General features: G+C 45.4%; 1 protein-coding gene across 1 annotated transcript; it reads left to right on the plus strand.

Moving 5' to 3' along the window:
- On the plus strand, positions 1-20,297 carry Clns1a (chloride nucleotide-sensitive channel 1A). Its single transcript, XM_038314181.2, has 7 exons — positions 1-215; positions 5,434-5,570; positions 11,724-11,825; positions 13,251-13,358; positions 14,446-14,619; positions 17,106-17,194; positions 19,654-20,297. The coding sequence occupies exons 1-6, from the start codon at positions 91-93 to the stop codon at positions 17,171-17,173; spliced, it is 714 nt and encodes a 237-aa protein (XP_038170109.1). The 5' UTR covers positions 1-90; the 3' UTR covers positions 17,174-17,194; positions 19,654-20,297.
- The last annotated feature ends 3,894 nt before the right edge of the window (positions 20,298-24,191 follow it).

The raw sequence follows: 24,191 nt of genomic DNA on the forward strand, positions 1-24,191 counted from the left end.
GTCCAGCTCCCGCGCGCCGGGCTCGCGCTCCGGGATCGCGGGCTTCGGCTTCCTCGGACGGTGCGGCGCCGCGCTCCCACCCGCCCCGCCATGAGCTTCCTCAAGAGCTTCCCGCCGCCCGCGTCGGAGGACGGGCTCCGGCTGCAGCAGCCCGACACCGAGGCGGTGCTGAACGGGAAGGGGCTGGGCACCGGCACGCTCTACATCGCCGAGAGGTAGGGTCTCCGGGCCGCGACGCCGGCCGCGCTCCTCCTCGGGGCCGCCGCAGGGGTGGAGGCGGCGAGGGAGGCCCGGCTGCCAGCCCCGCTGCCGACCCCGCCTGGCTCCGTCACGACCCGTTCCGTGTACCGGCCTGTGTGCCGGAGTCCGGCGCGTGCTCGCGGCTGGGGTCTGCAGTTTGCAGAGCCTCCGTTAGCCTCCCGGCTGTCTCGCGGGCTGGGGGTTCTTCCCGCGTAATATACGTGGGTTCGGAGTGATCGCGTAGGGTGTAGGACGTTTGGTTAATGAGCATTGGATCTTTTTTTTTCTGCTCCAGATGTGGGTGGGGGAAAGAAGCATCTTCAGGCCCACGCAGGGCGGGGTCATAACCTGCCGCACCCGACCCTGGATGAGCGGGTCCTGGAAGGAACCCTACTTTGATGTGACTACCTGCAGGGCGTTGTACTTTGACAGTAAGGTAGACCTGTCACTTAAATAAACACACACACACACTCACACACACACTCTCCCTCTCCTCCCACCCTCCCACCCCCACCCCCACCCCACCCCGTTCCTGTCCTCCAGACCTTCAGAGTGTCAGGTTTACCTTTTTGCTATATTCCGGTTGTCGTCCACGGAGGACAGCCTCTGCTTTTAAGAGCTCGTCTTATAACTTTGGGCCTGACCAGAAAATCCAGGCTAGCCCCCTTATTTCTGTCAGTTTATTAGTAACATATACAGGAGAGAGAGAGAAGGAGGATTTATTAGGATGACTTACAGGGTATGGTCCAGCTCTTCTGACAGTGGCTGGCAACGAATGGAACGTCCAAGAATCCTGAAGTTGCTCAGTTCAAGAGGCTGGATCTCAGCTGGTCTTCCGTAGATGCTGGAATGATCTGTGTTCGTCTTCCTGCCTCAAGTTTCAGATTAGAAGTGGATCTTCCTACTTCAAATTAAGAAAAAAAACAAAACAAAACAAAACCTCTCTCACTGGTGTGCCCTCCTCCAATTTTTGGATTTAATTAATAACAGGTGCCGGGCGGTGGTGGCGCATGCCTTTAATCCCAGTACTCGGGAGGCAGAGGCAGGCGGATCTCTGAGTTCGAGGCCAGCCTGGTCTACAAGAGCTAGTTCCAGGACAGGCTCTAAAAAAGCTGCAGAGAAACCCTGTCTCGAAAAACCAAAAAAAAAAAAAAAAAAAAAAAAAAAAATTCCAGGTGAAGTCAAGTTGGCAACCAAGAATAGCCATCACACTATGTAAAAGGGGTTTTGTTTATTTATTTTTGCTTTTCTGAGACAAGGTCTCTGTAGTCCTGGCTGACCCTAAACTCACAGAGATCCTCCTGCCTCTGCCTCCTAAATGCTAGGACTAAAAGTGTGTTCCCTCACCACACCCGGTGATTCTTTGTATAATTCCTGGGGGGGGGGGCTTGTATATGGTTCTGCATTTTGGAAAGCTTAACACTTACTAAAAAGGCACAAGCGTTGTTAATGCGTGTATATCTTATAAAGATCCCTGAAGGCTGGAGAGATGGCTCGGGGTTTAAGAGCATTTGTTGCTGTTGCAGGGGACTCTGGTTCCCAGCACCCACACAGTGGCTCACAATGATCCCTAACTCATGTTCCAGGACATCTGCCACCCTCTTCTGACCTCTGACCTCCAGGGACACACGTGGTGTGCATACGTGCAGGCAAAGCATACACATCTATCTGAAGAATCATTAGTGGCTAACAGTTTGCCCTGTTTCTTAAGCTGTACACGCCTTCTGCCTGCACACGTCAGTACTTTAGCGTACACCTTAGAAGACAAAGAACAACCATGCAGTTGCCGTGTTCAGAACGTGCATCTCATTTTATGACATTACTTCAAGGTTTTATCGGCAGACTCTGAATGTTTCTTTAAGACATTTTTGGAAATGTCCAAAAACTACGGGCCACATGCGTGAGTTAAAAATTAAACATTGCACTTCCACCTTGTCCATCTCTAGGCACCCTCTTCCCTCCCTTCCTTGGGCTGAGCCCCTTTTGTCTTTTTCCCTCACCTGGCATTTCCCAGTCATGGTGAGATTGAATTACTGGCAGTTCCCCCAGCATTGTGATGACTGGTGACTCACATCGATGTCGACGGTGCGCGCGAGTGTGTGTGTGTGAGCTGGTGTTCTAAGAGCTAGGATGCCTGGAGAGAGGTGAAAACGAAGCTCTTTGTGCTGGGACATGTGTGCATTTTACACAGCATACGTGTCATATATGTAAATACTGTCGGTGGTTCTTCCTGGGAGGAAATGAAGGAGAACGTGGAAAGATCCTGGCCCCAAGCTGGAGCAGCTAAGAGCTTGCTCATGAGCTTGGTTGGCTGTATTGTGTGGCCAGAGAGATGGTGTTGGGTTGGCTTTTAGGAAGTGGTTTCTTGCGTGTGTCTGTGGAGATGCAAACTCCTGTGCTCATTCTCAGGTTAGGGGTTTGTTTCGTTTTCAGTTTTATTTTATTCCGTGTGTATGAGTGCTTCGCCTGCATGTATGTATGCGCACCACATGTATGCCCAGTGCCCACTGAGGTCAGAAGAGGTCATTGAATGCTCTGGAGTTTTGAGTTGTAAGCGACCATGTGGTACTGAGAGTCAGACCATGGTCCTCTGCGAGAGCCACAGGTGCTCCTGAGCAGATCTCTCTCCAGACCCCGGAGCTCAGTGTTTATAAGAAATTGAGCTCTAAACCCAACAAGGAAGATAAAAAGGCATGAGTGGTTCAGAATAAGTTATTTAAGATGGGTAGGATTTGTACTTAAGATAAAATGAGGTACTTTGAACTTCGAAACAGTGTTTTTTTGTGTCTCATTCCAAAATTAATTTTAAACCAATTAAACCAATACAACTTCAAGGTCTCTTTTACTTTCCAGTGCTGTTTTTAGCCCGTTACCAGAAATAAAAGACACAGATTGTCCTTACTCATAAGTATCCGAGTTTAACAAAACATTTTCAATCTGTGTTTACTGCTCTTATAGTTCTTGTCCTTGCATTTATGACATTTGGGTTTTGTTTGGTTTTTTTTTTTGTTGTTGTTGTTGTGACTGATCATAGTTAATTTTGGTTTTGGAGTACTTTTCTTCTAGAATATGTGAGAAGAGACAAAACAGAATTAGAACTTAAGTCAAATAAGTATTTCTTTCAAGTGCCAAATCCATTTCTCTGTGAGCGTCTCAGAGCCTGTCGGAGCACTGTACTGAGACAGCATGTTGTGTCCTAAGGGGCTCGAGAATGATTTCAGCCTTTAATGTTCTAGGCACTGATTTGGTTTAGATGCCAGCTTTTCCACCGCCTGGTGGAGTTAATAAAGGTTTATGGCTCTGAATATTTGAAATTATTTTGGACTGGTAAATCTGGAATGCTCCATTCTAAACTGTAGTCATGTCAGGAGATTTCGGAGGTGAGAAAGGGAACATAGTTTGACGGGGCTATTTCTTGGTGGCCGTGAGCAGTGTGTCATTCCCACATTAAGAGAATGGCTGTGGGTGGAAGGTACACGCAGCGCACAGTCAGTTACATAAGAAATCTGTTCCTTTGGAAGCAGTGGGGATGAAATAATTCCTCAAACTCTGTAGGCCAGGCTACCCTGGAGCTCACAGAGATCTGCCCACCTCTGCTTTCCCCAGTGCTGGGATTAAAGCTGCCTTTGGCAATTCCTCAAACTTACACATACCACTTTGCTGTTTAGTATCACTTTAGCCCTTGCAATGTGTGGGATTCTTTCCAATAACCTCCTTGTAGTGATATTTCATTTCTATTTTAATAAATAAAGCTTGTCTGAAGATCAGAACACAAAGCAGCCACACTAGTCAGTCATAGAGGCCAGGCAGTGGTGGTGCACACCTTTAACCCAGCACTAGAGAGGAAGATTAGGGGATGAGACAGGAACTACCTCTTTCAGGCTGAAGATTTCATGGGGTGAGAGAACTCTCTAGTGGCTCGACTGCTTTGCTTCTCTTTGGGATCTTGCCCCCTGCCAAGGTCTTCTCTGCTTCTCTGCTGAATTGTACAATTCATAGTGGAAAGGCTGCCAAGAAAAATTAGCCATTACCTGTCAGAATTCAAAATATTGGCTTTGGTCATTGGTCATTGTTTCCTTTCTTATACCGATAAAATACTCATGCCCTTTTAAGGAGAAAGTATCTTGTGGCTTTTTTTTTTTTTCTGTTTGTTTTTTAAGATGTTATTTTATTTGCATGGTATCTTGCCTGCATGTTTGTGTGTGTGTCACTTGTATCCCTGGTGCACACAGAGGCCAGAAGAGTGTGTCAGGTCTGCAGCTGAATTACAGATCACTGTGTGCTCGGAATGGAACCTGGGTCTTATGGAAGTGCACTTCACCCATTGAGCAGTGTCTCCAGCCCCTTAGCTTTTCGTAAAGCTGATAATACATGGGAACTTTTACCTTGTCTACTAAGGTAGTAATTAATTTTTTGAGTTGTGATTGTAATCACGTCTGTTTTGTGCATCTAACGTATGAGCAGAGGAAAGGCTGGTCCCCAGCCTGTGCATGCCCGCCTACCGAGGGCTGTGCTAACAGTTTTGAAGCATGTTAAATAAAGAGATGGAAGTAACAGAGTACAAACATGATTCATTAGCATGCTAGTGCTTCTGCGTTACCGAGCACAAGTACAAGTAGGAACAGACGAGGTCCTTGTAGAAAAGAGGTCTCGTGGACCTATTTGGGGCTTGACTACGTAGAAAGATCTGCACAGCAAAGAGGGTAACTGGAGACATTCTAAGCAAGAATAGCACAAAAGAGACTCAGGTAAGGGGCCGAGAGCTGTTAGGAGCACATGCTGCTCTTTCAGGGGACCTGAGCTGGATTACCAACACCCACATGGAAGGTTCACAGCCTCCCCCGACTCCAGCTCCAGGGGACCTGACGCTCTCCCGGCCTCCACCAGTATCCACGTGCATGTACACATAGAGGAAAAATAAACACAGATGACTTGAAAAAATCACCTCTCAAATCTTTTTGAATTTATAGCTAGAGGAAAAGAAAACGTGAAAGAGAAAATTCAGTTCTTGTAACTAGTTTTTCTTTCTCTCTTTTTATTTTTAGTTTTATTTTAAGGAATATTTCTAATATTGTCAATAAACTAGTATTGCTTTCTATGCATAAAAGTGTGCAGGTTGAACCTTTATAAGTTTTGGGATATTAAGTTAGGATTCAGTTTTTAAAACTAATCTGCCTAAACCCTGTTTTTCAGCCGCCTGTCTTGGTTGGATGGTTCTGGACTAGGATTCTCTCTGGAATTCCCCACCATTAGTTTACATGCGGTTTCCAGGGACCCGAGTGCTTACCCTCGAGAACACTTGTATGTTATGGTGAATACAAGATTTGGAGGTATGTATGATATAACTTAACCTAGTTTTATATCTGTGCTGTGTGTGAGACTGATGCCAGCAGAGACCAGAGGAGGTATAAGATACCCTAGAACTGGAGTCACATACTATGTGTTTGTCTGTGTGAATGTGTGCTACATGTGTGTGGGTGCCAGCAGAGACCAGAAGAGGGCATTGGATTCCTCGGAGCTGGAGTTACAGGAAGTTTTTAAGCTAAACAATATGCATTTCAGGAACTGACCTTCTAGAACAGTATTAGCTACTTTTCTGTTGCCGTGCCAAAACCCATGACCAGCAACTAAAGACAAAAAACTGTTTAATTGGGCTTAAAGCCTGAGAGCTAGAGTCCACGACAGTGGAGCGAAGTCATGGCAGCAGGAGCAGCCGAGAGCTCACATCCCAAACCACAGGTAGAGGCAGAGAAGAATGAAAATGCCTTCATGTCCTGACCGTGCTGAAGCCTGCGCGGGCAGCCTGTGTATGGCGGTGCTGCTGGACTCGCCCGTCTTGGGGTGACGGAGACGACTCACCAGGTCTCTTCCTCGAGGGCACTGAACCTCATTACACATGGTGTGAGCCACCATGTGGGTGCTGAGAATTGAACTCGGGACCTTTGGAAGAGCAGCCACACTGGAAATGGCAGGGGGTTTTGAAACCTCAGAGCCTATCACCAAAGACACACCTCCTCCAATAAGGCCACACCTCCTAGTCCTTCCCAGATATTTCTTCCCTCCTTCTGAAGACCAAGTGTTTAAACAGATGAGCTTATGGGGGCCATTCTCATTCAGACCACTACGCAACAAGGCCCTTAACGACTGAGCTATCTCTCTAGGTCCAGAACTGCTTTTATTTTGTTACAGTAGTGGTTCTCAGTAGGCGGGTGGGGAGAGTTTTATGTGCTGCCGTTGGTTGGTGAAATTATAATTGGAGGAGGGGTGCTACTGGCATCTGGTAGATGCCAGGTTCCCTGCAACAAAAATTATGCAAACTTCAGTAGCAGCGTAGTTCAAAAGCCTTACATTGGAAGGTTCCCAAGTTTTAGTGTTTATGAAAATATAATAAGTTGTTGAGCTAATAGGTAGCTTTTTTCAGAAATCTTGTGTAACACACAATCCATTAGTTTGTTCCTGACACCTTCAAATTGGTTTCTCTTGGTTCCTGATTTTATCATTTGTATTTAGTTGTGAACACTTAATTACTGATTTTTAGAACTCTGGCAAGCCATGCATTATTAAGTGATATTGACTGATCAACTATCCAAAAATATTTTCACTATAAGATTTCAAATTCTTGCTTTTGGAAAGAGTTCAAAGATAGATGAAAATAGGAAGTTTGAAAAAGGATAAGGGAATGTAAAAGTTGGTAGCTATTGGGGTGCAGCATTATTTCCTAATGAGGTAGATATTGGGGTGCAGCATTATTTCCTAATGAGGTGTGAAGCTCAGTTTGCTCACTCGACAGAAGGAAAGAGGGGTTTGGTGTTTGTTTGTTTGCTTATGGCTCACAATTTCAGAGGTATTTCAGTCCTCCTTGTTGGAGAACACATAGTGGCAGGCCTTTGAGGCAGCAGCTGTGCACTTGGCAGAGAACCAGGAAGTAGGCAGAGTAGTATCAGAACCAGGGTGGGTAGACTCTTCAAAGACCTGGCCCTAGTGCTGCCCTCTGGGCAGCAAGAGTTCAAAACATGGCTGTCGGAACCTTTTAGAGCCCAACCATAACTAAGTAAATGCAGCTATGATTTTTATAACTGTTAATCAGCATACTCTTGCCATGACAAAAGACCATAGATAATCAGTTTAATAAGGGGAAAGCTTATTTTGGCTTATGAGTCATAGATTTCAGCCAATACTCATTTGGCCCTGTTTCTTTTAACCTGTGTTGGCACAGCATATAATGGCAAGAACACGTGGTTGAGCAGACTTTAAGGTAATAAGTAGAAGATTTGTTCATATTTTGACAGCCAGAAAGCAAACCCGGAGTCCCTGTTCCCCCCTTTAGGATAAGCCTCCAGTAACCTACGTTTCTCCTTGTCTTCACCTCCTAATGACTTTAGTGCCCACTAACACCACAGGCTGGTGACTAAACCTTTAATATGTGGGTCTTTAAGATCACTCAAGATCCCAGCCCTAGCAGTAAGTAAGAAAATTAGGTGTTGTTTGAAAGCAAAACTTAAGTACGCTTTCAATCAGTTCCAAATGTGGATGTGTTGGAGTCAGGGTGTGACTCAGTAGTATGATGGGTGTGTAGCATATGAGAAGCCCCGAGTTCACGCTTTACCACCAAAACACCAAAGTAAATATTGGTATATTATGCCCCAGAGAGTGTCAGCATTGGCACTGAGCAAAGGTACTTGTTTGGCAAAAGTCTACTAAGGTAGAGGGTAGGAATTCAATAATAATAGATACAAGGATAAAGCACCCAATAAGTAAACTGTGCCTCACTTGCCAGGTAAGCCATTTTCTCATGAGTCTCAGTTTCATTAAAAAAAAAAAATCGGGGCTAGAGAAATGGCTCAGCGGTTAAGAGGTCCTGAGTTCAATTCCCAGCAACCACATGGTAGCTCACAACCATCTGTAATGAGGTCTGGTGCCCTCTTCTGGCCTGCAGGCACACACACTGACAGAATATTGTATACATAATAAATAAATAAATATTTTTTAAAAAATCTCACTTTCCACGTGGCCTCCTCTCCGAAGAATTCTCCTGACTCCCAGTAGCACCACAGGCTACAGACTGAACCTTAGTGATCAGATTGGAGCCCAACGCAGTGCCTCACATAAAATATACCCCTGGCCTTACCAGCAGACCCTGCATTCCTCTATATTCGTAACCTTCGGGGAGGTTTCCAAGACTATAAAACATTGTTAATAGCGGGCTCAGTTCTTACTGTGTAAGCATGGGGACCTGGGTTTGGGTTTTCAGCCTCCACATAAGAACTGGGGGAACAGAGTCTGCTGACCAGCCCTTCTCCCCAGATCAGTGAGCCCAAGGCCTTGTCTCAAAAGGAAAAAACGTAGAGAGCAAAGGCCCAGATTCAACTTAGGGCTTTCTTACACTTGTGTGCAAGCAAGTGTGCCACACACCCCGCATATGCACATATATGCCCCGCCCAAAAGACAGTTGCTATTTCTGGGAAAAAGATCTAGCATCTAGGCTCCATCTCTGCACTTTGAACTATTGTTACACCAGAATGTGTTACCATAATTCTTCAATGCAGTACTTCATTATAGAACTGTAATTATAATTGCACCATCTTGTTTTTAAAAATGCATCGGCAAAGTTTGGAGATGGTGACCACCCCAGTGATTTAGAATTTTCCAGTATGTGCATTAGTCTGCTTGATAGCTAAAGATTTGTACACTTAACAACGTGCTATTGAAAATAGCACGGAAAGTATACTGTGAAATCTGTTACTTAAAGGTATTATTAATGGCCACTTCTGATTTAATTTTTGCTTGTGTATGTTTGCATACTGTTCTACCCTGAAAGTACATTAAGTAATTACCGCATTAGTGCATGCCCCTTGTTTACCTTGCCAACCTTACTGTTGGAGAAAACTCAGATATTAGTAACATACACTTGTGTGTATCTGCGATGGTATCTCCAGAGACTTTAACTAAGGGAGTGAGCAGGGGAGCAGCCTCCGATGTGGGTAGCACTGTCGGTAGGCTGGGTGCCCAGATGGAACGAAAGCATTCTCTCCCTCCCTTGCCTCTCTCCCTCCCCTTCACTTCCGCTGCCCTCTCTGCTTTTCTGTGCTCTGCTTCCCGCTGCCGTGAGGTAAGACCTCTGCTCCATCTCTCCATCTCACCCACTCTGCCGAGATTCAGCTCCCTAACAGTGCAGCCAGCTGACACCATCAGCCTCTGGCAGCAGGAGCCACACCAGGCTGTCCTCCTTCCTGTTGATTGATGGCCCAGTGTGTTGTCACGGTGATGGAAAGCTGGCACCCCTGCAAGTGGATTCACCGTGTGAACAGTCATTCCACTGTTTCTTCATCTGCATAGATGACAAAGTTATTTTAATGCTTCTCTAAATATAAAAGTTTCTTCTTTGCCATAGCTAAGGATTGAGCCCAGGGCTTTGAACATGCTAGGCAAGCCTCTGCTTCTGAGCTGCATCCCTGCCTCCCCCAACCCTTGTAAATGTTTCTGGTCTGAGATGGCCTTGCCTCCTGAGCAGCGGGGACTATAGGCATGCTCCACCATGTCTGCTCAGTTTGTAGTGATATTTGTGTGTGTGGTGTGTGTTTGTGCATGTGGAGGCCAGAGAAAGCTTTGTGGGTTTGGTTCTTTCCTCCTTTAAGTGGTTCAGTATTGTCAGATGTACACAGAACACCTCACCAGCCCTTAGTTTGTAGTTTTAAGATTGCTAATCTCAGCAAACATGTTTGCTGTTTGTGGGGTCAGTTTAAATATTTGATTGATCTATTTTTTTCATTATAAAATTGTTCAAACATAGAGAAAGCATAGAGTATTTGTTATGTATTTGTTTGTTTATGGTTTTTCAGGGCGGGATTTCTCTGTGTAGTCCTTCCTGTCCTGGAACTCACCCTGTAGACCACGCTGGCAAGAGATTTGCCTGCCTCTGCCCCGAGTGCTGCGATCATAGATGTGCACCACCTGACTAGAGTAATTTGTTAATATTCAGTATCCAGTGTAAATTCTGTCTCTTTTCCCTGATTACTATACGTTTTTAAGGGAAACTTAAGGAAATACTCTTTTAAGCTGCTCTGGGGAGGGCAGGGTCTCTGTGTCCTGGCATTCACTATGTAGACCATGTTGGTCTTGAACACAAAGATCTACCTGCCTCAGTCCCCCTTTGCTAGAACTGAAGGTGTGAGCCACTGTGCCCGGTTGAAAGCTGTTTTATGTGGACCCCATTTCACCCTCTACTGTCTACTCAAGGTAAACGATATTGTAAAGGTAGTGTATCTGCTTCCTATGTGTGCTACGTTTGGGTTTTTATTATAATTGTATGTACGTGTTTTGCCTGCATCTGTGTCTGTATCTCACATGTGTGCCTGGTGTCTGTCAAGGTCTGGAAGGAGGAGGTGGATCTCCTGGTAGTGGAGTTACGGATCATTGTGAGCTGCTGTTTGGGCGTCAGGAGTCAAGCCTGGGTTCTCTGCCAGAGAATCAAGTGCTCTTAACCACTGAGCCGATTCTCTGGCCCTCCTATATATGCTTTTAACTTTAACTGAATGTCTGTATGCCTCCAACGGTGTAACGGTTTTATGTTTAAGATTTTAATTAAATGCTATTATATATTCTACAGCTAGCTCTTTTGTCCAGTCCTTTTTAAATGTCTCTGTGTTGATGCATATTTAACACTGTCAGCTCCTTTTCCCAGTGCAAGGGCTTAAACCCAGGACCTGCTGTGCAAAATGACCTCTCTACCACAAAGCTATTATTTTCAGCTAATTCTCATTAAACATTTTTATCTACAAACTGTTCATTTATCTGTTGGTCAGTTAGCTTTCCTGAACTTGAAACTATGTTGCTTAAATAGTGCTGTGTTCTCTGTGTGTTACCAGTGCTGCTGAACACAGCCCCGGCACCTTCTCCAACTCTGAAGTAACCGTCAGTAAAAATTGAATTGCAGTATTCAGATATACTAATAAATTTTCTAGCCTATTGGTTAATTAATTGATTAATTGGTTTTTCGAGACAGGGTTTCCCTGTGTAACATCCCTGACTGTCCTGGAACTCTTTATTTGTAGACCAGGCTGGCCTTGAAATTATAGAGGTTCACCTGTTCCTGTCTCCCGAGTTCACCGCTACCCAGCTTAATTTTTTTAATGTACATATGTGCATCTATTCCTCAGATATTTCAAGCACACGCTGCTGTGATTGAATCTAGCATCAGTGTCTTAAAATGTCAAATAAATATTTAAAAGTTTGTATTCCTGAGCTTGATCGCCAGAGATAGGTCAGCAGTTAAGATCTGCTGCTGCTCTTTCAGAGGACCAGAGTTAGGTTTCCAGGAACCATGTCAGGTGACTCACAGTGCTCCTAACACCAGCTCCAGGGCATCCTGATGGCCTCTTCTGGCTCCTGGGTACCTGCTGTGCACAGAAGCTTATGCAGACACACATAAGTAAATCCTTAAAAAACTTCAATGTCTAAAACGATTATTTGTATTCCTTTTATAGAAGAATCAAAAGAAACTCTCTCTGATGAAGATGAGGAAGACGGTGATGAAGATGTTGAACCCATTACTGAATTTAGATTTGTGCCCAGTGATAAGTCCGCATGTGAGTGTTCTGTAACATTGATTTTTTTCTCTGTGTCCCCTCTCCCATTAACACGCCCCTTTCACCTTCGTTATGTGTGTTCTGTGATACTGATCTCTGTGTCCCCCATTGACACCCCTCACCTTCGTTATGTGTGTTCTGTGATACTGATCTCTGTGTCCCCCATTGACACGCCCCTCACCTTTGTTATGGTTGCCTCCATCCTACGGCCTCCCTACAGGCACTGGGAGTGGCACTTCCAGTGTCACAGATGCTGGCTACAGCAGTGTTGCAGACAGCATGCTGCCTGCCCTGCTCTGGTAAGGAGGATTCTGGTCAGTGTCACTGTGGATGCTGCTCACTGAGTGTCACCTGCGGAAGACTTCCAGAGGTGGGCATGCTGAGACAGATGGGAAGTATCTGTCATGTGACAGGAGCTTCAACCTAGTCAGCAGTGTGACCAGTAACTCTGGCCTTCCCCTCCCTCCCTCTCTCTGTCTCTGTTGGAGCCCATGTCGCTCCAACACAGAAAATTATCTTCCCTAACTGGACTGGTAGGGAGACACAGGAATAATCAGACACACTTACACGGTCATCATGGAAGGGCATCTCAGGGTCTTTTCTCCTGACAGTTATTCTCCAACCAACTTTTATACAAACCCATAAACTGAGGGGGGGGGGGGGGATAGATTAGGTTGTCTCCTAGGCAACCAGGTAAATGGCCTTTTGTCACGTCAGCATCTGCCTGTTTGCCAGAGTATGTTAGCTGACACTAGGCCTGAATTAACATCTCTATAAGATATCTTCCAAATTACAAAGGAGGGAACACCAAACACCTTGACCCTTAAGTCATCAGCTTCAGCCAACACCTCTCCCCAGGTGTTCTACATTTATAACAGAGAAGGAACAGCACATCCTGGCTACTGTTGAGGCTGAGACAGCTTGTCTGCAGAGCTACTTGACCCCCTCTCGGATGGGGCCTATGGCTTCAGAGCCATACAGAAATATGGGCCTACATGTCTCTTTCTTTTTTTCTTGTCAGGGTCTCTCTTTGTAGTCTTGGCTGTCCTAGAACTTGCTATGTAGATCTGGCTGGCCTCAAACTCACAGAAATCTATGTACTTCTGCCTCCTGAGAGTTGGGATTGAAGTCATGTGCCACCACACCTGGCTTGATCTATTCTATTAAGTCTAATCACCCATGAAGAGACCCTAGTAATATCTTGAACTCTTACTTTGTGATGTGTTCGTAGTCTCGGTCTCCTTTGTAATAGGCTGTGCGCTTTCCGTGATCAATTATTTGAATATTGCAGATTTTATAAATATTGTTACCCTAGTAAACCTTCTGTCTGCTTTTAAATTTGTTGGCACTGGTGGTTGTTTGTTCTAAAATCTCGTGGTGCACTGGGAAAGGACACATTAGTTACGGTGTGATGTCTCTGTGCAGTGGAGGCCATGTTCACTGCGATGTGTGAGTGCCAGGCCCTGCACCCAGACCCGGAGGACGAAGACTCTGACGACTACGATGGGGAAGAGTACGACGTGGAGGCTCACGGTTGGTGGCCTGGTGCATTTAGTGTTTGCTGGGGCACCCAATCTTAGATCTCTCCACAAAGTAACCAGTGTAGGCTGGTCATCATAACGGGAAGGGTGCATAGCCACTCTGTTGGGGAACGGCTGAGAAACAAATGGGAAGCGGACAGCCAAGGGCACACCGCAGACTGAGTCGGCTACCCCACGCTGCCCATCGAGAATCTTCATGAATCTCTTTAAAATTGTTTTTTATATGTGTGCACCACGTGTGCCTGGTGCCCTCAGAGGCTAGAAAAGGATTTGGAACCCCTGGAACTAGAATTGGAGATTTGAATTGTCAGCTGGGTGTTGGGAACCAAACCCCAGTCCCCTGCAAGAGCCCCTAATGCTCTAAGCCAGGCATTTCTCCATGGTCCTGCTGATCTCTTTCTCTGTTCAGCACATTTCTTGAAATAGTTTATGGACAATGTCATCCCCTCCCCCACCCCAACCATTCTTTTGTCTACTTCCCTGTCCTTCCCAGACCAGGATGCCTTCACTACCTCCTAGACTTGTAGCCTGAGGCGCAAACTGGTCTGTTTGCATTCCTCTCTGGTCTTAGTGGGCGTCTGACATCTTCCTACTTAATCCACAGCTGGCCTGAGACCAGGCTTTTCTGGGCTTGTTCTTCACAAACATAAGTGTCTGCTCACTTCTTAGAGATTTTTTTTTTAAACTTGGTCTTATGCTTTGTCCTTTTGTGTTTTTTAGATTTTTTTTATTTCAGATATGTTTTAATAGAAATAAGTTAATTCAAAAATCCCTTCAGTATCAAAATACTTTGTGTTCCCTTGTAAAGCTCCCCCCTTGAAATAATAAGGGAGTCCCTGATTTTAGAAACACCTCTTTTCCTTCTAGACCCTAGACAGGTCCATTCTCTGTTAAATGTTTTCTCATCCTAGAGGGTAGGGGCAATTTTTCCTTTCTTCGACCTCTTTTAAACAGTGGCCTAATAATAAATTTTGGAAGTCTTTCTGGGAGCCTGTTCCTCTTCAGCAAATGCATGATTGATTATCCCTCTTGCTTTTCTCACTGTTGTGTAAGCGCTTAACCGCTTTCTGTTTGTTCAGAACAAGGGCAGGGGGACATCCCTACGTTTTACACCTATGAAGAAGGACTATCCCATCTAACCGCAGAAGGGCAGGCCACACTGGAGCGCTTAGAAGGAATGCTTTCCCAGTCCGTGAGCAGCCAGTACAATATGGCGGGAGTGCGGACAGACGATTCCATAAGAGATTATGAAGGTGAGTTCATCTTTCTCTTCCGGGTAAGCAAATGGCTGTAAGGGAAATCGTAAGCAAAGTGTTCTGTTAGAAACTGGAAGGCAACAAAATGCCACAGTTAACTTAAAAATACAGGAAGCAAATGCAGAATTCCTAGAACTGGAATGTTTTTGTTGTTGTTCTGTGTCCTGTGCACCCTGTCTCCCCAGCTGTGTCAACTGCACAGATGGTCTAGGGCCAGCAAGATGCTCTCTGGAGGAGGTGTGGTGGGAGGAGAAAAATCAACTGTGTCTGTTTAGCAGCATAATATTAAGGCCTCCCTAGGCCTGCGCCTACCCACCCACAGGCTCTAGGGCATCCCTGGGGCCTGTGCCTACCCACTCACAGGCTTTTGGTCCAGTTCATCTCATGGAACAGGTCAGAAATCCAGTCAGAAAGTGTAGTTGATCGCGCCAGTCGGCCTATCTCCCCTGCTACTGTGGACAGCGCCTTCTAGAACTGTGGTAGCTAGCAGGAGCGATGCTTCCAGATTGGTGTCAGCTTGATTTCTCCATGGATGGATGCGCTGTCTTCAGCGAGAGGCTAGTTTTTTCCAGCTTTTTCATTAATTGTTTATTTGGTGTCAGGAGAGGAAGATGCACATGGGCGGTGTGTGTGTTACGCTCAACAGACGGCCTCCTTTTGCTGTTCTGCATACTCTAGGTGTTTGACCTTTAAGTTTGGGGGTGATTCTCCCGTCTGTGCCTCCCACGCCCATCTGTAGCACTGTAGGAATGCTAGGATCCAGCTCTGTATGGATTTCCAGGCCCAGGAGCTGGCTCAGATATCAGGTTTGCACAACTAGCACGTTGGCTGAGTCATTTTCCCAGCCTCCGTTACACAGTTGGCTCTGAAGTGGTGACATCGTTTACCCAGGGATTAGCAGTGCTGTACCTTCTGACTGCAAGCTGATGATGTGCCACGCCTGGATTTGATGTTTTACTTATGTGCGTGGGCACACACATTGAATTCTTCTAACAACTCTTGAATAAACTTATGATTCCCATTTTACACACTCGGTAACTGAAACACAGAAAGATTGCGTTGGTTGAGGCCAAACACTGATTAAGTGGTAAGAGGATTAAGTGAGCCATCACAGAAGTGCGCCTGCTGCCGACATAGGCACCTCTGGCCTTTTGTGTGTGTTTAGTGCATATTGCTGTTTATGCCCTGGTAACACCATAACGCCTGTTACTTCTAGTGATTACAGGATATGCCTGAAATGGCTTTCTGTACCTATTCTTCTGTCGGTGCGCTTACACCTCTCATAATTCTGTGATTGGTATCTCCATGCCTATAGCACATTAGCCTGGAGTTCTGAACTATTGGGGTTGGGGGCAAGACTTGTCTTACCATGCTGGTCTCGGACTAGTAAAACTAAAGTGATATCTTCCCCCATGCCTGGGGATAGGGTGCGGGCTGTGGGCCGAAGTCTGTGGCTGGTGAAGAGTCGGGTGAGAAAGTAAAGGCCGCTGTAGACACTGCCCTCCTCCCGCACGTGTGTGTGTGTACGTGTGCGTGTGTGTGTGTGTTTTACCTGCATGGATGTCTGCACTACTTGGGGTTGGTGTCCTTGGAGCAGAGGGTGTCTGTCAGATCAGTTGTGATCTGCTGTGTGGGTGCTGGGAGTCGAACCTGGGTCCTCTGAAAATGCAGTTAGAGTTCATCGCTGCGGAGCCACCTCTGCGGTCATTACCTTTGCAGTGCCATTAATATGTCCAACAATAAATAATAATAAATAATTCACATGGTTCTCCATGCCTATTTGAAAACTCCTACCAGGCAGACATCCTCGGGAGGTGAGCCTAGACAACACTGAGTTTGAGCCAGCCTAGGCTACATAGCAAGGAAGGAAAGACATAAATTGACTCCTGCCTAGAATTTCTGGGGTTTGTATATATGTGTATATGTATACATATATGTATATGTGTGTTTAGGTGTTGATGCTCTGAATTCACAAGGTAAATGCTCACTGTTTGGACTGACTTTAACTTGACTGCATGTCTGCACCACTTGAGGTTGCTGTCCTTGGAAGCCAGCAGAGGGGATCAGGAGCATTTTCCTTTTGGTCTCTTTTGGGTAGTTTAGTTTCCAGGTATAAAGTGTGGAGTGGGGGTGTGAGGTAGCCTGATGTGCTGGGCACCCTGCAGTTCCAGCACATGAGGAGCTGAGGGCAGCTCAGCCACAGGAGACCCTCTTTCAGAAGCAAAGCAAAATGCCACAGTTTTAAAAGCCAGCTATTTTAATTTTATTTTTTGAGACTGGGTCTCACATGTAGGTCTGGCTGGCATGGAACTACACAGACCAGGCTGGCCTCAGACCCACAGTTGTGTCTGACTCTGCCTCTCCAGTGGTGGGACTAAAGCAGGCACCATCATACCCAGTTTTTAAAAGCTAATTCTTGCCAGCAGAGGGCGCTGGCATCCTCGTTGAGCTTCCTGTCTGAAGTGCATTCCTTTTCTGTTCAGATGGCATGGAGGTGGATGCCGCCCCGACGGTCGCTGGGCAGTTTGAGGATGCAGATGTGGACCACTGAGGGTGCTGCTGCAGCTGCACAGTGAGTAGCTCCTTCTCTGCATCAACTCTGTAAGGTAGCATTTGAAACATGGCGCCCATCTCTAGTTACTGAAAATTACATGTCTTTTCCCTAAGAAATAAGAAAATTGTAAGCACTGTAGTGTGGTTCATTATCTGCCAGGCACTACCCTGGGAATGTAGAGTACATGTATGACAGAGACGTGACTGTGATGTTAGCAACTGATGGCCGCCACCTGTGCAGGACAGACCTCCCTGCTGGCTCGTGCGGGCGTCACCTCTTCTCGTTGCCTTAGTTGGTCCCTGTTCATGCTTTGTTACACCTCACGGCTTTTCATTCACGTAGGAATTAGCATAATTGCAAACTGCGTTTAAGACATCATAATCTTGTGTTGCTGTCCCTCTTTCTGGGAGCCGTAGGGAGCAGATTGTCCCGACCATTACTTCCTGGGAGTTTCCCTGTCTGCCCTCCATGCTTGACATACTGGTTTCCTGGCACATTCTGGTGAGCTTTGCCTCAAGTTTGTCCCCGAGTATTTGCTGCTCTGCAAACCCTGAGATGTGTGTTGCCCTTTCCCAGTGTGAGTGCTAGACCGACTTCGTTAGGTGAGTGAAGGTCAGGGACTGGCAGCTGCAGAGCCCTTTCTTATAATCACAAGATTTTCTTGGTAAAATTGTTGTTCCTTCTTCCCTGTAAAATTGTTGCTCTGTCCTTCCTTCTAAACACCGCTGTTTCCCAGCCAGTGTTCTCCGGGTCCTTATGTTTATTAAAGCACGCATCTTCATGACAGGACAACACGTGTGTGGTTTGCCGTGATGCTGTCGTCTGGTTCTCCCTGCTGTGGTTGGGACTTGGTCCCCTCAGCCCTCAGAAGGGCATAGTCCCCTTTGTTACTTGTTTTGTTTCATGTTGGAAACCAGCTTCATCTCGGACTGCAGAGATGGCTCGTGGGTTAGCAGCACCTGCACCACTCACAAGCATCTGTGAAGTCAGTTCCAGGGGAGCTGATGCTCTCTGCTGCCCCACAGGCCCCACAGGCACAGCATCCACACCCATGTGGGCAAACATTCATACACATAAAGTAAAATAGCTGTGAAGCTGTAATTTTTAACACTGAGCTTCTATTCTTCTAGGATGGTTATCAAAAATAATAATAATAATAATAATAATAATAATAATAATAATAATAAATAATCACAACTTTGCCGGGTGGTGGTGGCGCTCGCCTTTAATCCCAGCACTTGGGAGGCAGAGGAAGGCAGATCTATGAGTTCAAGGCCAGCCTGGTCTACAGAGTGAGTTCCAGGACTGTTCCACAGAGAAATCCTGTCGGGGGTGGGGGTGGGGCGGGCAACAACACAAAGAAATACTGTGCTTCTGTGGTTTATATCTCACCCATAGATACTTTCCTTCCTTGAGCATTGATTGCTGCTTCCACGCAGTCTGTGGCCAGCAGCTCCTCCTCTCTCCCCTCCGTGGCCTCGGTCGCTGGCGCTCAGGTAGTTCCCAGCTCTCACAGTTCCCGGTGCTGCTTCACAGAGAACCAGGGACTGCCTGCTCCCAGGGTTGTCACTTCCTCCTTCTCCCTCACATCCCTTTCCTGTGCAGACCCTGCCTGCTTGCCTCCTGCCCACCAGATCTCATTTCAGGTGGTGCGAGCCTCATGTGGTTGCCGGGAATTGAACTCGGGACCACTGGAAGAGCAGGCTGTGCTCTTAACTGCTGAGCCATCTCTCAAGTCCCCTCATCATATTCGTAATAATTTTTTTTTTTCTGCCTGTGGCTGTCTTTTTCTAAGTATATTACTGTCCTGGAAGAAAGGGTTTTTGGTTTTGGTTTTGTTTTTGTTTTTTACAATCTGGCTTTCCCATATTTCTCTGAAAAAGTGGCTGTTGAGAGAGTCTCATTCTGCCTGCAGCCGTCATGAGACACTTGGCACATCACTAATGGTTCCACACTGGGTTCTTAGATTCTTTGTAATGGTGAAATAACCGTAAAATTTCTCCAAATTTTCTAATGAGCAGCTGGTTTGTTTTCTGCTCATTTTATTGTCTCTGCTCAATGTCAAAGAAATAATATATTCATAAATTTTATTCATGCTCATCTGAGTCGTTGACCTGATTTCCAAACAATGTAGTTTTAATCATTTAAGATTATATGTGCTTTTAAAGCCTGAACAAGCTAAGGTGTTTATGTAACCATTGCTAATTTAAAACTCACGGCTCGGTGCATGAGATGGGGTACACAGAGACTGCTGATCACAGCTCCACCCGTGGCACGCGTATGCACACGCCACCCGTGCTCCTCTGCACGTGCTGCATACAGAACAGAACTGTTCCTTGGTTTCCTCGTGTATAAAGTGGGGTGATAAGAGCTTCCTGGAAGGGTTTTTACAAGGCCTGAGAAACAGCAAGTCTGAGCCCTACAAGGCTACCTAAAAAATGGCTGTTAGTAGTAATTATAAACCTTTTGTCTTTCAGATTCTCTCGTAACGGTAGGCGAGAACTTGGTGCCTCTCCCACTCCAGAGGGGTCAGTGAAAGGCTTCTTCCTCTCCAAAGCCCACTTTTCAAGACAGACTACACTGGGACAGCAAATGTCACCAGCAGAAGAGACTGACCTTTGTCAACAAAGGTGAATTAACTGAGCGGGTGTTTGTAGCTCTCGTTCACCCCCAGACCTGTGGCTAGGCGTCTCCTGGGTAGACCTCTCAGCTGCAGGCCTGCGTAGTGAATGTACAGAGCTCACCCTGTGTAGACTGGATCAGAAAGATGCTGAAGCTTAGACATCTCAGGCTTCTGGGGCCTAGAAGAACTCTGTCCCTAAGACGGAAGTACAGGCCTCACGGGGCAGGCTAGCTTTTCCACGGAGGCCTTGGTCCTTTACTTTAGGCTACGCCAGGCCACCTCTTGAACCCCCAGCTATTCCTTGCCAGGACACAGTACTGCTGTCCAGCTTCTGTTCCTCTCCTTCCGCAGTCGGCTCTGTCATGTTCTCCCAGCGAGGTCCTTGACTGTCCGCGCTTAGCTTTCTGTAACAGAACAAGAAGTCTGTAATGGAGTCCACAGAGTGCTCTTCATGAGTCTTGTCTTTGTAATAGGTAACAAATAAATCTAGGTTTTCTATGTCTTTGTGTTTTTGTTCTTGACTAACCATTAATGAGAAAAATTTTTACTTTAGGAGTTTTGCCTCTGTGTATGTGTGTGCATCACATGCATGCCTGGCGCCCACAGAGGGCGCTTGGTGCAGTGGAACTGGAGTTAGAGACACTGTGAACTGCCGTGTAGATGCTGGGAACTGACCCTAGGTCCTCTGCCAGAATAGCAAGCATTCTTCCCTGCTGACCCCTCTCCGGCCCAGTTTGCTGCTCTTTAGAGGACCTGAGTTGAGTTCCTCCAAATCTATATTGGGCAGCTCGCAGCTGTTGTAACGTCAGCTCCAGGGGATCTGACCACCTCTTTGCTTCTACAAGCACTCGAATGCACGTGCAAAGACATACAGCCGTACATGTAAATAAATGATAAAGTTTGGATTTCCCACCTGGCTTTACTCTGCTTAGCCATTGGCCAAAACAACTTTATTTATCAACCAGTAAAAGCAACATATATACAGAAGGACATCCCACATCTCTCCTTTTCTGTCTAATTAAAAAGGAAAATTTTCACTTTAACATAGTAAAATTACATATACAAAACAGTTACCACATAAGAATTATACTTATAATATTTAGTTCATTTACATTTGGCAAATTAAGGAAAATAAACTCTATGTTTTATCTTTTTTTTGTTTTGTTTTTTGTTTTTTCGAGACAGGGTTTCTCTGTAGCTTTGGAGCCTGTCCTGAAACTAGCTCTTGTAGACCAGGCTGGCCCTGAACTCACAAAGATCTACCTACCTCTGCCTCCCGAGTGCTGGGATTAAAAGCGTGCGCCACCACTGCCTGGTTCTCTGTTTTATCTTTGTGAGTCTAAATTTGTATATCTAATCTTTTATCATAACTAAGGAAAACTATAATTATCTGTCTTTAACTCTTCAAAGACCCCAGAAGGATATAACATTATCTAAGTAAACAGGAAGCATATTGTAAGCAATTTCCAAAACTCTAGAATTGACAGGCACCCAAAGTTCTTATGTAACGTTGGGGCATCCATCCTCAGCCTACAGGCCCATGCATGGTATCCAGCAGACTTTTTGGCAGTTTCTTTGGTGAGGCAGGAACCCTGAAGGACTGTCTCACCTTCTCTAGGCAAATTCATCAGTCATTTCTCTGTGGGTCCTGCGTGTCTGTTTCATTAAGTAGTCCAGACAAGAGCAGTTTCTTGCCCAAATGGCTAGCCTTGTCACATTGAAGGCATATTCCATAATGAGTTTCTTCATTGCCCATCAACCTCTCCAAAGTAATTAATGCTGCCAGGAGCAGGCATGTCTCACTGTGGAGAAAAGTCTTAAGTTCTAAAACGTTTTAAATGTCATATTTTGTAGGTCTTTGAAGTGTTGAAGATTATCTAACTGAAATATATAAACCTAACTAACATGTCTACAAGTGTGATTATTATAGATGACTATTGGTCTGTACATTTTAATTATGCATTACATTTTTAAATGAGCTGTATAAACATACCTTAAACAAGAGCAGAAATACATACACAGTGTAACAAAATCGACCGTAAGTTTGTATCAGACCAAGATCCACACCAGTACAAAGTATTCATCACTATATCATATTCCCCTTTAAATGAAAGCAAACATCTATAAACAGTTTTGGAATTTGGGTGTTGTTTTTTCCAAACATCCTGGTGTTTGTCGGGTGAAGTATTTTTAGGGTTCACGGAGACCTTTTGGGGGGTGTGGGTGAGTCTTGTTCCATCAAACCACAGTAGTCCGGAAGGAATCCACAGGTTTTCTCTGGAAACAAGCAGAACCTCTTTCCCAAAGCAACATATCCTTATACCCAAATTTTGAGGTCAAGATACCTTTATGTTGGTTTAGCTTAGCAGCCTCCAGAATCAAATATCTCTCTACAGTCAAAAAATTCAAAGAAAACGGAATAATATACATAATCCAGACTCTGTATTTTCCATGTTTATTTGGACAGGGTTTCTCTGTAGCTTTGGAGCCTGTCCTGGAACTTGCTTTGTAGACCAGGCTGGCCTCAAACTCAAGAGATCCGCCTGCCTCTGCCTCCCAAGTGCTGGGATTAAAGGTGTGCACCACCACTGTCTGGCAATATCTGTTTTCTGATGGTCTTAGGTGACCCTGTGAAAGGGTCACTTAACCCCTAAAAGGGGATGCCACCCACATGTTGAGTGAACCACTTCATTTGAAAGATACTCAAGGAGACTTCTACAATCAACCATGAGAAAGTCTAGGATATCCAGAAGAATGAGCACATTTCTAGGATATCCAGATAATTACATTGTGATTCATAAGTAGCAAAATTAGTTATGAAGTAGCAAGAAGAAAGAATAAGCCAGCATGATGAAGGAACTGTATGAAAGGGTCACAGCATTGGAAAGTCTCAGGAGATTCTGCGAGAGGTACTGTGGTTGGCCTGCTACTTCAGGGGATGAGGCGTCCGCTCTACTCTGTCACCTGCAAAGGAGGGATGATGCTTTCAAAGGCTGGTGTGTCATTCTCTGAGGCTAGACAGTTATGTCCGTAACCTTGAGGGAAACAGTCAGCTCAGACTACTTAAGAATAACTCAGTCTGCCTCAGGAGGCAGAGGCAGGTGGATCTCTGTGAGTTCAAGGCCAGCCTTGTTTATATAGTCCCAGGTTGGGGCTACATATTGAGACCCTGTTTCAGAAATGAAAGAAAAATAAATTTGTAATTATGAGCAAACATTTACCGATTCTATTTTAGCTTTATTTTTTCATTTTTGAGCTTAATTTTTTTGTACCCAAATTATCCTGCTTACATGATCTTGTAGACACTCTTCTCTCATTCCAAGTCTGACTCATTGAAATGTCTCAAAAAAGTAGGGCTAGCAGTTCTGTTTTCAAGTCTGTCATTAAAACAAAAATGTGCGTTCAGAAACACGTCTTACCCATCGCACTAGCTGCTCTTCCAGGGCATCCAGCACCCTCTTGAGGCCTTCAGAAGTACTGCATACACTTGGTGCACAAACATACATATAGGTAAAACCATACACATTACTTAGTGTCTAGTTGGATTTCATAATTTCAAATGAGAAGTCAGGCTAGGTATGGTGGTATATGCATGTAACCCCAGCACTTGGAAGGTAAAGACAGGAGGATCAGGAGTTTGAGGCTAGTCTGGACAGTGTAATCAGACCCCATCTTTTAAAGAGAAGTAGGGATAAGGTGGCTAAATAAAAGTATAAATAGGGTGACTGGTACTGCTTGGAATGTGTAAGGTTGTTTTAGAGATTATTAATCATTGCTGTATTACCTAGAACGTAATACAGTAGCTGTTCACTATTGGCAAGATTAGTGCTGACTTCACTTATTTACTTTGATACAGGAGTTTGTGGTGCCCAGAGTGGGCTCCAGTTTGCCACATAGCTTAGGATGATCTGGAACTTTTCATCCTCCCGCCTCTACCTCGTACGGCCAAATCTTAATGTGGTTCTAGGGGTCCAACTCAGGGCCCTTGCGTGTTAGGTGGACACTTCCAGCCAAGCTGCATTCCAGCCCTAATACTGACTTCCAGGAGAGACGCTAACTTGTAACCCACCAGTGATTAGAACACATCTTGAAACTTGAAATACAAAATCCCACTAAGCAGTTAAGTATCCTGGAGTCTGTGGTTTTTTAAATAGCTCCTGCTGGTCCCTGCCTTTGCTCTGTTAACAGCTGTAATGCACTAGTGTCTGGTTTCCAGAATGCCAGGTGAGCAGAGGGCAGTGCTTGTGTGGGTCATTGGACAGGAGCAGTGAATTAAGACGAATAATCCTTCCGAATAAACGGTCTAAGTACACCGTGGTGCCCAGAGCTAAGCTGCTCGACAGGAGACTGCAGCCATTTTCATAAAACTAACAAGATTGTAGTGGTAAATCA

This window comes from Arvicola amphibius, chromosome 12, assembly GCF_903992535.2.
Source record: "Arvicola amphibius chromosome 12, mArvAmp1.2, whole genome shotgun sequence".
NCBI classification, from domain to species: domain Eukaryota; kingdom Metazoa; phylum Chordata; class Mammalia; order Rodentia; family Cricetidae; genus Arvicola; species Arvicola amphibius.

Bases quoted from the DNA above. Each gene is read 5' to 3' on its own strand.
- Clns1a (XM_038314181.2), top strand. From the start codon at position 91: ATGAGCTTCCTCAAGAGCTTCCCGCCGCCCGCGTCGGAGGACGGGCTC. The intron at 5,571-11,723 runs GTATGTATGATA...TTCCTTTTATAG, and splicing joins GGTGAATACAAGATTTGGAG to AAGAATCAAAAGAAACTCTC. The intron at 13,359-14,445 runs GTTGGTGGCCTG...CTGTTTGTTCAG, and splicing joins GTACGACGTGGAGGCTCACG to AACAAGGGCAGGGGGACATC.